Raw genomic sequence first — 13,019 nt, forward strand, 5'->3', positions numbered from 1 at the left:
ACAAAAAGAACCTATGAGCCTGCAATGATCTTTTCTGCCCTGACTTTGGCTTCTATGTGAAATGTAGTAAAAGTGAAAGACGTTGCTGGTCATTATGATAATGAGTTAGAAGAATTTTCCTCTTTGTGGGTGTAGAGATAGAGGGGGAGCCTGAACATCCATATATGGGCATGCCATCAACTTTCTCTCCCCATTGGCTACTAGCGTTTTGCAGCTGCTTGTCAACAAAATGGCCTTCCTCAATTGCTTTTCGAGGACCTAATAACTATTTCTGTTTTGGTGAAATAGTATTGAAACTCTGGTTGAACAACAGAGACGGTCGTTTTTTCTTAAAACACGGTATTTACCAACATATTACTGTGTTCACAATAGGCATACATCGTTGACAGCCAGATCAATATTGGGATTTTTTTGCTTCATTCTCGAGTTAGCTCACAAATGCTAACAGTCTACCTGCAAACCCTTATCGACCACAGCTTTCATCTCTGATTGTTTCATAACCACACAGAGAAAACCGAAGGGCCGTTGGCTTAAATTCAACGATACAGGCACTTTTTTTGTTACAAAAATAAAGCTGTCGACGCCGGCGGAGATTTGGTCTCGCAAGAAGGTAAGCAGAGAAATAATTCTAGCAGAGCTGCTACTGTTTTAGCTTGGTGTATTATTTATTGTTGATGATGACATCAAGTGGAAATGTTTGAAAACGTTTAACAAAACCAAAAATGTGAACCCGTCCCACTAAAGAGTTACGGAACTTGTACCGTGCGATGCAAAAGAAATTGCCAAGTTACGAAAATACAATACGAAAGACGGCAAGCTGAGCTTCCACTTCATGAAGACAGCTTAGCTAACGTTAACCTAGCTAAACATATGCTAATTACACACTGGCGCAGATATATAACAATAGCAATAAAACCCGTTCGCTTTAGTTGAGGATATGGTAGTGTTAGTTGTATTGCTAGCTGTTATTTGAGTTGACACGATTGTTAATTAAAACTAAAGCAGAGAAGTCCACTCGCTTTTTAGATGTTATAAACCTGGCTAACAATTTGCAGTAGCTAGTTAGCTGATCAGCTTTTAACTGCCTCGAGTCAAATGATCCCAAACGCTTTGTCTTTATTTCGACTCTTTGCTGTGTTGAGTTGAAGTCTTAATTGAAAGTAAAGCAAAGCACTGAAGATGGCAAGCGATTACGTTAAGACAAGCCATGGATTAACTTGATGAGTAGGCCTGGTGAACAGAAGGAGAGCTGGAAAAACACGTACAGATGCAATAAATTACAGCATAATCCACTTATATATCATGATCGTAGAATTGCATATTAAATCAATTATGATATCTTCCTGTTTGGACTGAGATCTTTGCGAGGGAGAGTTTCAGCAACGGGAATATTTGCTGTTCTTATCTTTTTATTTGCTCTTGGTGATCGTTTGATTATCGTTCGATCCAGTGATTTTAATTCTGATCAAGTAGTAGTGTCGTCTTCTAGGACTTTATGAAGAACGCTGTGTGGTCATATTAACATTTAAACGGCGGTAATTAAAAAATCATTTAACTTGGCATTCAGAAAATGGGGTGCACAGAGTCTCCTGAGTGAATCATCTCGTGAACAGACTTGTTTAACAAGTCCTTTAACATTTTGTTTGTGCTGATTATATCTGTAAGCTCGTTGGAGTCATCAAATCTCTCTGTTCTTTGTCACAATGAGCTTTTTTTTGTGTGTGTGTTCGGTTCTCAATAGTATTTTTTTTTTCTTGATGTTTACATAACGCACACATACCAGTAGTATAGAATAGTATAGTAATATTTACTGTATGATATATTATTGGAACTTCAATATCAGATTTTTATAGTACTACTTGTGTAGCAGGCATGTAGTGTCATCTTTCAAATGCAATATGAAATGTTTTTCAAATGCACTGCAGACTAAAAATAGTAGCCAGAAAGCATTTTTAGAGGCTAATACTAGTGTTGTGATTGGTTTTGCAAGGTCTTTCATAACTGCAAATGATTATAAACAAGGCTTTTATACTCCAGTTAGTTTGCTGTTTCACAATTATCATTTTTAAGACGCGTTGTGTCTCAATGTAATGTTTGATATAAGAAGTCCTAAAATAACACTGGTCCTCCTCCGCCTATAATAGCATTGTCTCTGTTGGCAAAGGTTTAGATGGTGCGTGAAAAATGTATAAATTGTTGTGCTGATTATTTGCCACAGAAATTGTGGGTTTTGTTGCAGAGCATTGTGGCCACCCAGTATGAAAAGTCAAACTGATTGTATAATTGCGTACCACATGTGTTGGCATGGAATGGAATCCGTGACATCTCATTTAATAAATGGTTTTAGTGTTATTTAACATAACCACACTAAACAAAAGGTTTTAAACTAACTCTATATTAAAGGCAAAACTGATTAATTGGAATTGTAAAAGGATTGCTTCTTGTAGAGATTAAACAAGCACCTTTAGTAGCTTGCTCATGTCTGTTCCTGTTAGTTTGGATGATTAATCAATTTAATTGACTACTAAAATTCATTGACATTTGTATAGGTCATCAAATGAATAGAATTGATTGTAGTTTGTCAGCCCAATCTTATCCTTTGTCTTCCTGGTCTTGTACCAAACGCCTATAGATGGCAGTAATGCTTTCCAATATGATTCAAATTCATGAAAAATAACTTGGTTTAGCTTGTGCTCAAGATTAAGAGAGATTTAGAAGTATAAAGCTTTTGAATTTACTGAATAAAATCTCAATCAACAGACTAGTTGTAAAAAGCTTACACACAAACTTGTGCAAATGGCAAAAACAGGACCCTCGATTTTCAACGTAATGGCTAAGATAAGATGTCTCAAAGCTGCTCAGCACATAATGTATCATTTTTGGAAAACAATGGGTGTGTTCACGTTCATTTCAGATGATTCATCACTCTCATGACTTCATCAGTAGAGAGGACTTACTAGAAAATGATCATTCATGCTGTGATTCTGATCATCTTAACATAGTTACATGAATGCAGTGAAGTTAAGTCTTTCCTTTTTTTTTTCTTTTAGTCCTCAGATGGAGTAATCTGTCCGGCTGGAGTCTGCAGACCTGAAAAGTGAGAATGAGTGATGAATTGAAGAGTAGCTGCCCAGCATAGAGGCAGGTATGCTCCCCATGGGCTCACAATGAACCGTGACACCTTTTCCCACATCCGGCTGTGGTGCCCACGCCCCTTTGGCACCTACTCCCAGAATAAGCCATACAGCAATGGTACAATCTGCAATGGAACAACTACTACTCTCTGCAAGGCTGATGATTCGGGCCTTACAACTATAGAGACCCATGGTGTCACTGAGGAGCAGGATGAGGATGTTGGCACTGAAAACACTCCACCGGATGCTGCTTCTACCCTTCTGGCTCCACCACTACCTGCTTCACCCTCTCCAAATTCACAGATGGAAGATGGCAGGGTGCTGCTTGATACCTGGTATGTCATCAAACCAGGCAACACCAAGGAGAAAATTGCCTTCTTTGTTGCTCACCAGTGTAATGGTGCTGGAATTCCCAGGCCTAGTGCCATGAAAGTCAAGGGAAACTGGGCTACTGATTGTACCAAGGCCAAGCGGCGACGTCGCTGTTCCTCTTACGAACCTCCCACTAGAGCTCAAAATGTTGTCGTTGATGTACCCACAGAATCCAGCTCAACCGAGGATGGAGTTGGAGTGAGTGAGACAGATTTGCTCTCTGTAGCCGAAATGGTGGCTCTTGTTGAACAGCGTACAGCCTTGGCACTTCAGGGGATGGTAGCGCAAGGACAAACTAGTCCTTATACAGTCCATCAGAAACCTGTTGTAATCCTTTCAGAACCCCCTTCATCTGCACCCACTTCTCAAAGTGACTTTGATCTGTTGCAGCAACAGCAGGAATCTCGACGGGTTGCCCAGGCTGTTGCTCAGTTTGAATCTCGGCAGCAGAATCTCGACAGTACAACTTTACGGCCTGAGCTGAGTGGAAGAGATCGCATTCACACAGGTGATTCTGTGGGTGGCACCTCAAGTCACGGACGAGGGGAAGTCCGCATTGCTTTCCGGGTGTCAAGTCTGGATCCTCGCACCCAGTCTGAACCTGTCGGCCGGCCCAAATGTATGTTTATGAGTTGTGGAGTTGGAGGGGGGCAAGCTGGAACCAGGAGTAAAGAAAAGATCACTTGTGACCTCTACCAGTTGGTCAGTCCTTCATCTCGAGATCCAGGTGCCCTCCTGGCTGGCTCGCCAAAGGCTGATCCCCTTGGAGAAGGCATCACTGACAGGCCTTCCTCCACAACGCCAGATCCTAACCAAGACCCTGCCTCGGGGGAGAAGGCAGCCGTTGCTCGAGAGCGGGTGACTGGCTTTCACGTTGAGGTTGTGGTCACGGGTGCAGTAGACCAATGTGTCTTCTATGGGAAGGACAGCACAGAGAATGTTCAAGAAGAGACTGTTTGTTTTGCTATGCCCAATGGGGCTAATTCAACTGATGCCTCAGAGGACCCGCCTCCTGGCCAGCTGTTCTTTCTGCAGTCACCAGCTACTGAAGATGAGAGTTGCTCAGCGGTAAACAGTGGGATGCGGTCTTTAGACTGTGCAAACAACAACGGGCCAGTGGGGGCTACCGTAGAGAGGCCAGACTCCCCGCTAGCAAATGTAGATGATTGTTCTGATCCTCCGTTCTGCCGCCTCTACCGTCATGTCTCCCATGACTTCCTTGAGATTCGCTGTCAGATCCAGCGGCTTCTGGAACCACGGCAATACATGCTCTCGCTTCCAGACCACATCATGGTCAATATCTTCAGCTACCTTCCCACCCGATCGTTAGCGGCCCTCAAATGCACCTGCCATGACTTCAAGACCCTGATCGAGACCTACGGCGTGCGTGCTACAGACTCTCGCTGGAACCAGGACCCACTGTACCGTGACGACCCCTGCAAGCAGTGCAAGCGGCAGTATGAGCGGGGAGATGTGTCGCTCTGCCGCTGGCACCCTAAACCTTACCACCACGACTTGCCTTATGGACGCTCCTACTGGATGTGTTGTCGGCGCACCGATAAGGACACACCTGGCTGTCGAGTTGGGCTACACGATAACAACTGGGTACAGCCATGCGAGCTGGTTCAGGCCCGCGCCAAAAGAGACGATGGGAGGTAAAGGAGATTGTAAGGGATTGTCATTTCTCTCCCTGTTTTCGCTCTACTGAAACCTCATGCCACTGTACTATTTATGGTTGAGCTAGCCTCTTCTGTCATAGCTTATTAACCTTGCTATCATTGTCAGTATCATTTCTTATCAGTGCACCGTAGTTAATTCTCGGTCCCTTCATGCGCAGACCAATGTTCTGAAATTTGAGAGCCAATGCTGGTTAAATAAGGTAGTCTGCTGCATGAGACTGTATTTCTGAATTGGTTGAAATTCTTATGGCAATCTTGGAAGACCAGCTCTGATTCTGACCCCAACCTTGCAAAAAAAAAAACCCTGTAGGCTAGACACAGGACTTGCGAATTTAACTTCAGGGGTTGTTGTCATGTTTAATTTGCTGTTCCTTTGGTCAAAAGCACGCAAAATGATGTCACTTTACAAATCCCTGATGTCACTTTGTAATCAGCAGTTTGACTGCTTGTTGGATTTTTCTGTTATTTGGTGTGAATGTGAGTGAATTTTTTTTTTTTTGTTGTTGTTGTTGGACTTTAATTTTCTCTCCTTCAAATTGATTTATGAAATCAGTCTTTATTTCTTGACCAAACCTTTTTCTTTTACCTATTTCTTTGCCTGCCAGGCTGTCTGTGTGCTTGTTGGCAAAGGCAGCTTTTGCCAAAGCAGTAATTAGCTTCATGTGGCTGAAAGAAAAACAACAAAGAACAGGACAACTCAAAACCTGATTCTAGCCTTAACCCTGTTCGTTCTGCTCATTCCACCAGTCTGTGAAATCTTACAAACAGAAACACTGATGCTGATCCCTCTGGTTTGGGAGACCGTTATAGGTTTCACCGTCAATCTGCTTTTGGGAATCTTTGCCTCTAAAGTGAATAAAAGTTATTTAAAACTGGAGTCTGTGCTATTCCTTTTCATGTTTATGCAACAGTCAAATATTTGTAATTCAGTTTATTTCTAGAAGTTATCTTGTTGCATTTAGTTGATACATATTTTTTTTTTTTAGTTTTGTTGCATTTCAGTGGTGTGTTAGGGTATAAATAAAAGGTGCACTATGGAACTCTATCACCATCTGTGGTTGAAACTTAAAACTGCAAGTTAATTGTGGAATTCTGTTTGTTGATCTACTAGTTATCGGAATTGTTCGCTTTTACTTTAAATTCTTCCATAGTGCACCTATTATATTTAGGCTATACGGTAATTTATTTAAAACATAATTTCAAAAGCAAAAATAGCTTTTAACATAAGCTTTTATTTCAGTGACGTTTAAATTATTTCACTGAAAAAATTAACATTTACTCACTTTTAGGCCATCCATCATGTGGATGAGTTTGTTTCTTTGTCGGGAAAAAAATGGAACGACTCAAACAAAGATGCAGTCAGAACTGGACTTCAAACATCTGATAAAAACATTACAATCTACAAGACTCCAGCAATAATGTCTTTATGAAGTAAGGGCTGCATGTTTGTAAAATTCAACAAGATTTTTTTTTTTTTCAAACACTGCTTTTAATTGCCTAGATGTTTGTGGATCATTTGTGTACTATTGTGATGTTTTTATCAGATTTATCAGGACTTTTTTTTTATTCTTACAGCACAAAAACAAAACTATTCCATAACATAAGGTATCTTGATTATTCTTTTAATGATACTTCTAAAATGATTTAACTACCATTTATTTAAATGACTTTATACACACATGTGTCAGGTAGTCATTGATTCTATTGTGTGAAGAATTTAAATCAGTGTTTCCCAACAGTACACACTTTGGATGTCTCTCTTATCTGACGCACTCATTTCAGAGGGTTCCAGACTGATGAGTCGAAACAGATGTGTTTGATTAGGGAGAATCCTGATACCAAGACCAGGGTTGGGAAACACTGATTTTTATACTATGATCATTGTTTCACCCTCATGCATAATATCCCCAAAAATAAACAGCCACAGACATCATTATTAGAGCATTAGCATTGACCAAATTCTTCCACAGTGGGTCTTCACTTATGTCAGGTAATTGTTTAGATGCTTCAGTCACTTCCTCCTCTGTGGGCTCTGGAGCCTGAGTATCACTTATGCCACAAAACCAGCCAACAATCTTCATCATTATGGATCTGTCACCACGTTCACCTATGTCAAAGAGCAAATTTAGTTTGAGCCACACTATGGGTGTTTAATCCTGCTTCTGGATGGCCAAAGGTTCTGCAAAGTTTACCTCTTGCCTGAAAGTTTAAGTAATCCTTAAAGGAACACTTTACTTTTTTTGGAAATAGGTATATTCTCCAACTTCCCCAGAGTTAATAAGTTGAGTTTTACCGTTTTTGAATCCATTCAGCCGATCTCAGGGTCTGGTGATAGCACTTTTAGCATAGCATAGCATAGATCATTGAATCTGATTAGACCAGTAGCATGGAGTTCAAAATTAACCAAATAGTTTCGCTCTATTTTTTTCTATTTAAAACTTGACTCTTCTGTTGTTATATTGTGTACTAAGACCAGAGGAAAGTTATGATTTTCTAGGCTGATATGACTAGGAACTATACTTTCATTCCAGTGTAATAATCAAAAAAGTATAACTACAGAAGAGTCAAGTTTTAAATAGGAAAAATATTGAATCTCTTTAGTCAATTTTGAACGTGATGTTACCGGTCTAACTGGATTCAATGATCTGTGCTAAGCTATGCTAAAAGTGCTATTGTGGAGTGTTCCTTTTAAGACTATGATTATTTGAGTCAGATGTTTAATTAGGATTGGAGCTAAACTGCATGATGAACATACAAGCCCTAAACATACAAAAAAAATTTATCTACAAATGATTGTAAAATAATCATCTTACCTTGATCCTCCTCAGTTTCATCCTTTTTCTTTTCATCTGCCTCTCTTCGAGCTTGTCTCCCTCGTTCCTCCTCTTCCCAGTCCAGATCGACCCTTTCTTCTTTAGAATGGCGTAAGGTAAAGACAAGTCGATGGAGCTTGGCACAGAGAATAGATAAATGTTATAACATACAAAGAAGTATTCTTAAGTAGCTTCTGCAGTGGATAAAACATCTTACATGTTTGTCCTCTATGGGTGGAGAGTTGTAGCTTACAAAAAGCACCAGGATAGCGGTGCAGAAAAAGAGCAGCACTGCAAAGTAAAGGTAATGAACCCCGCATATAATTTTTGGGCAGCTGGAGGGGTTAAGGCAGCTTCCTGAACCATATGCAAACTCGGGTACCATACGACACAGACCTATAACCAGTCCTCCCATCAGGCCCCAGAAGGCTCCCTATGGAGCGAAAAGTGAAGACGCAAGCTTTTAGTCATTTTGTGTTCTGATGTGGCATTAAACAAACAATATGTTCAAAGTAGTTACTTACTGTCTCATTGACCCTCTTCACAAAAATGGCAAGGAAGAAGACAGATGCAATCGGTGGAGCTAAGTAGCTAGTTACAGATTGAATGTAATCAAACAGCTGACCGCTTTGGGCTGCCTGGACAACTGGGATCCAACAAATGCTAACAGCGACAATGCAGAGTATCCACACCCTGTTTAGGCAAGAATAGAAAGAAAGAAACCAAAATACTGTGTGAATTTGGACATTAAGCATGCGTGAAATATATTTGAGTAGCCAGTTGTTTAAAAAAGATCACAATCAGAATTCTGGATCAGAATTATTTGGATTTGGAAATCCAATTTTTTTTGTAACCAGGATAAGGTAATCCATCTTCCTTTTCTGTTGGTTTCTCCAACCCAAAAAAGTTTTGAAAAATACAAACAGGCAGATCCAGGTCAAAACTAAGATTGGATTTTGTGATATGATCTGATTTCAGACAATAAAAATAGTTTGCTTGATTCAAGTGATGTAAGTAAATTCAGTAACACTTTCTGTGAAGCCTGTATTTATAATATATTACAAGGGTGTTCTGAATGCATTATAACAAATGCATAATACAATACATAATATAATACATTTTTACATACTACTTTTAAAGAGATATGATGAAGTATGATTATTATAACACACAAAGAGCACCATATATAATCTACTCCTTTTACAATGGACTATATCATATCTCGTTTATTTAAGATCTGCACATTACCTTACAACATCTTGTGAGTGGTTGGGTGCTGAGAGTTATTGGAGTGTTTCCATATATTTAACAGACACACTACTAATACTCTAATGAAGGCTAGTTGACACATAGTTGCAGAGTTACTTATCAACAGCTGTCTAAAGGCTACCATCAAAATAATCAAACTGGCATATTACGCATTCATCTGATCTAACATCTCATCGCAGTTTGAGAAAAAAAAAAAAGTATATTATTACTCATAAGTGGTCAACTCAACGCTCTTAAACAGGAAAACCTTACTGTGAATATGCCCTATTACTACAGATATTAATTAAATGGTTACAAACCTTCCTACAACCATGAGCTCTTTATCTCTAGCTTGAGGCCGAATACGAGTCCAAATGTCCATGGTAAACAAAGTGCTACTGCTGTTGAAGATTGAGGCTAGAGAGCTCATAAGAGCTGCCAACATGACTGCCAGCATTAAACCTCTGAGACCTGTTTAGGAATTGATTAGAGAAGAAAGAAAACTGAGCATGAACAGAACAGCTTTTTAATTCAAGGAACACTCCGCTTTTTTTGGAAATAGGCTTATTCTCCAACTCCCCAGAGTTAAACAGTTAAGTTTTACCATTTTTGATTCAGCCGATCTCCAGGTCTGATGATAGCACTTTTAGCATAGCATAGATCATTGAATCCGGTTAGACCAGTAGCACGCGTTCAAAAACGACCAAAGAGTTTTGATAAATCTCAACTTTAACTAACTCTGTGGGAGTCGGAGAATGAGTCTATTTCCAAAAATTGTTCCTTTAATTCAGTTAATCCAGTTTAAAAACACTGGAAAAATTGATTCTTATGATTACCTGTTGGCATTACAGAAACCACTAGTTTGGGGTAGGCGATGTTGGAGCAGCCAACTGCTGTGCCGCAAACTTTCGTACAGACGCTTGACTCCACGCAACCTACTTCGTCTAAAAAATAAGTTATATTGGTATTCCTTGATCAAGAACGTAATTATAAATACATGTTGAATTATATATATTAAAATGCATACCAGGGTAAAGCACTCTGCTGATCATGCCTGGAAACACCATGAGGAACATAGGAAGCAGTTTGAGGTACCCACACAATATACATCCCGCCTTTACATGCGTCAGACTACGGGCAGCCAAACAGCGCTGCACAATTACCTGTAGTATACATGATGTAATGTGATGTGAACAATTAAGCGAGGATGATGACAGAGTTATAACCTTTAACCTTAAAATGCCATGTCCTTACCTGATCGGTACACCAGTACCAGCTACCGATAATTGCAATGCCAAATAACACGCCGGGCCATGGCAGGTCCCCGGTCGTGGGATCTCTAAGTAAATGAAAGGCATCCTCACGTGGAGTGTAACACTGTTCAGAAATATTACTCCTCTGAGATGGCAAAGATACACTATATTTATCCAGTAAAGCACTGTATCCTCCAACTTCATGAAAGGCTGTTGACAAATATGGGGGCGACACAAGTAGCAGTTTATAATGTAGTAGTTAATCTGTACTGGCAAGTTACTTACACATGTATTTGTACATGTTAAAAAAAATGATAAATCGCATAATTATGAGGTGCAGTATGATTTTGACGCAAACAAATCTGATCACATTCTCCAGATGTGCTGGCATACAACTGTGCCTGCTGGCCTGTGTAAGCGCATGGCTATTATATTCATATCCTTTACCTGGTTCATAAGTGTGGGCTGAATACTTATGCAATATAGGTTAACAGTCACTTAAACTTAAACTAAGTGCTTAAACTTAGTTGAAGTGGTAACACTTTACAATAAGGTATAATTTGTTAATGTATTAACTAACATGAACAAACAATGAACGATACATTTATTACAGTCTTTATCTTTAGTTAATAAAAATACAATACAGCAATACAGCATTAAGCAAGATTAATAAATGCTGTAGAAGTATTGTTTATTATTAGCTCACGTTAACTAATGTTGTTAACTAGTGGAAACTCATTGTAAGGTGCTACCAAATAAATAAATGCGAAGAGCACGCCTCTCATTAAATTGTGTAATATGTAAGCCGTCATCAAACCGTGAATAATGATGAGACAAAGATTTAAAAAAGCGATTGGTACGTACAGAATCCCATGAGGACGAAGGCTCCCGCAATGATAACAAAAGTCTGGACGGTATCTGTATACATCAGTGCAGCCAGTCCTCCTACAGAGACATCGCACGTCAAATTTTAACGTATTAACAGATGATTTGTTTCAAAAAGGCTATTTAATATCTTTAAGAAAATACTTTATCCGTCCAAAACCGACACATGATGATGCCACGGTCATGGCTTTGATACCCAAGAAAGGCATGAGCTGAGATCTGTTTGTCTTTAGGATTTCAAAGTCCCTTCAGATGAAAATGCCTGCCGAAGGCGGAAAGCCATGTAGGGAGAATTTAAGATGGATCAGTAGCCGATTTTACCCGTGACTGTATAAAGCGCTGTTATGAAGAGCAGAGCAATCACTGCAACGTAGATATTCCAGCCAAGAGCCTGCTGTATAAAAACTGCTCCTGAGAACATGTCAACCTGTGTTAGGTGAGAGAGTCCTTTTTGAGTGCAAACAGTATGATTCTTCAGCGTTTTATATTATCAGGACAGCTTTTTATACTTACAGAAATCTTTGTGAAGATGTAAAGGAAAAGCGAGATGACAGAGAGATACAAGCTAATTCTAGTCCCTCCGAATCTTTTCTTGAGGTACTGAGGCATCGTAATCACCTTTTTCAAAATAATAATAATGAAAAAAGTCACTCAAATGAATTATTTGAATCTAAAATGTCCCATTAATAAACTGAACATACCCCTGCGGTTAAATAAACAGGAACGAACACCCAGCCCAGCAACAAAACGATAAATAATGCCTGTGAAACGGATCTGATTAGAATTGCGCTAATGATAAAGAATATTTTTTCTGCATTTAAATATGCAGCTTACATTCCATTCGAAACCCCCGACAGCTATTCCACTCGCAGCGGCCGTTCCTGCAAGACCAACAAAATGACCGCTGCCGATGTTGCTCGCGAAAAGAGAAGTTCCCACCTGCGTGTGTGGCGTGAGAGAAATACGTAGAAGAAGGAGAAAGCATTGCAAGCTTTGGTCAGCTTAGATATCGACAAAAGAGTGTGACTCAACATTTAAAAGCTACAGTTTTAATGAAACGTATTTAATACTCACAGGCCACCACACCATGGTCCGACCTGCGAGAAAGTAGCCACCTACGGTACCACGATTAGTCCTAAATGTAGACTAAGATAAACAAGAGAAGGCATTTCTTTTTAGTACATTCTACATGAATTAAAAAAAGTAGTTAACAGACACATCAACTGTTAAAATGCTAAAACACACAACTTTTACTAACCCAAATTCCTACTGCAATAACCACCAGAAAGTAGCCAACGATTACACTGATGTCAGCTGGATTGTTGATGGTTACATGCTTCGCTGTAGTGTTTTCCATTTTTGAAGACAGCCGATATGATTTATGAGATGACAAAAGACGAAGCATCCGAGATTAGGCACTTGAAGAGGAAGATTTTTCTTCATACGGGATTTGAGGGTAAACTTTGTGATCTTTGCCCACATTGCAAAAAAAAGCTGATGAAGGAATAATATTAACAATAATTAACTTATTACTAGCCACTCAGAAAAGACTTTGAATGCTTAACTAATGCCGCGGTACTTTTGGTAAAAAAGCAAAACAATGCAGCGCTTGAATTGTAGTACTTTAACGATAGA

General features: G+C 39.5%; 2 protein-coding genes across 2 annotated transcripts; one reads left to right on the forward strand and one right to left on the reverse strand.

Annotated features, from left to right (window-relative positions):
* Nucleotides 1–206: 206 nt before the first annotated feature.
* Nucleotides 207–6,062, forward strand: fbxo46 (F-box protein 46). Its single transcript, XM_043258581.1, has 2 exons — nt 207–610; nt 3,051–6,062. Exon 2 carries the CDS (start codon nt 3,168–3,170, stop codon nt 5,163–5,165), a length of 1,998 nt encoding a protein of 665 aa, XP_043114516.1. The 5' UTR covers nt 207–610; nt 3,051–3,167; the 3' UTR covers nt 5,166–6,062.
* Nucleotides 6,063–6,649: 587 nt separating this feature from the next.
* Nucleotides 6,650–12,858, reverse strand: slc5a2 (solute carrier family 5 member 2). The gene is made up of 15 exons (XM_043258580.1): nt 12,643–12,858; nt 12,459–12,530; nt 12,219–12,323; nt 12,086–12,145; nt 11,898–12,002; nt 11,706–11,811; nt 11,364–11,444; nt 10,501–10,709; nt 10,274–10,409; nt 10,083–10,190; nt 9,567–9,717; nt 8,523–8,691; nt 8,216–8,431; nt 7,999–8,134; nt 6,650–7,292 (listed from the first exon to the last, which is right to left on the reverse strand). Exons 1-15 carry the CDS (start codon nt 12,787–12,789, stop codon nt 7,078–7,080), a joined length of 2,016 nt encoding a protein of 671 aa, XP_043114515.1. The 5' UTR covers nt 12,790–12,858; the 3' UTR covers nt 6,650–7,077.
* Nucleotides 12,859–13,019: the final 161 nt, after the last annotated feature.

This window comes from Puntigrus tetrazona, chromosome 15 (assembly GCF_018831695.1).
Source record: "Puntigrus tetrazona isolate hp1 chromosome 15, ASM1883169v1, whole genome shotgun sequence".
NCBI classification, from domain to species: Eukaryota; Metazoa; Chordata; class Actinopteri; order Cypriniformes; family Cyprinidae; genus Puntigrus; species Puntigrus tetrazona.

Bases quoted from the DNA above. Each gene is read 5' to 3' on its own strand.
- fbxo46 (XM_043258581.1), top strand. From the start codon at position 3,168: ATGAACCGTGACACCTTTTCCCACATCCGGCTGTGGTGCCCACGCCCC.
- slc5a2 (XM_043258580.1), bottom strand. From the start codon at position 12,789: ATGCTTCGTCTTTTGTCATCTCATAAATCATATCGGCTGTCTTCAAAA. The intron at 12,531-12,642 runs GTTAGTAAAAGT...TGTTTATCTTAG, and splicing joins TTATTGCAGTAGGAATTTGG to TCTACATTTAGGACTAATCG. The intron at 7,293-7,998 runs GTAAGATGATTA...TCTTTGACATAG, and splicing joins TGAAACTGAGGAGGATCAAG to GTGAACGTGGTGACAGATCC.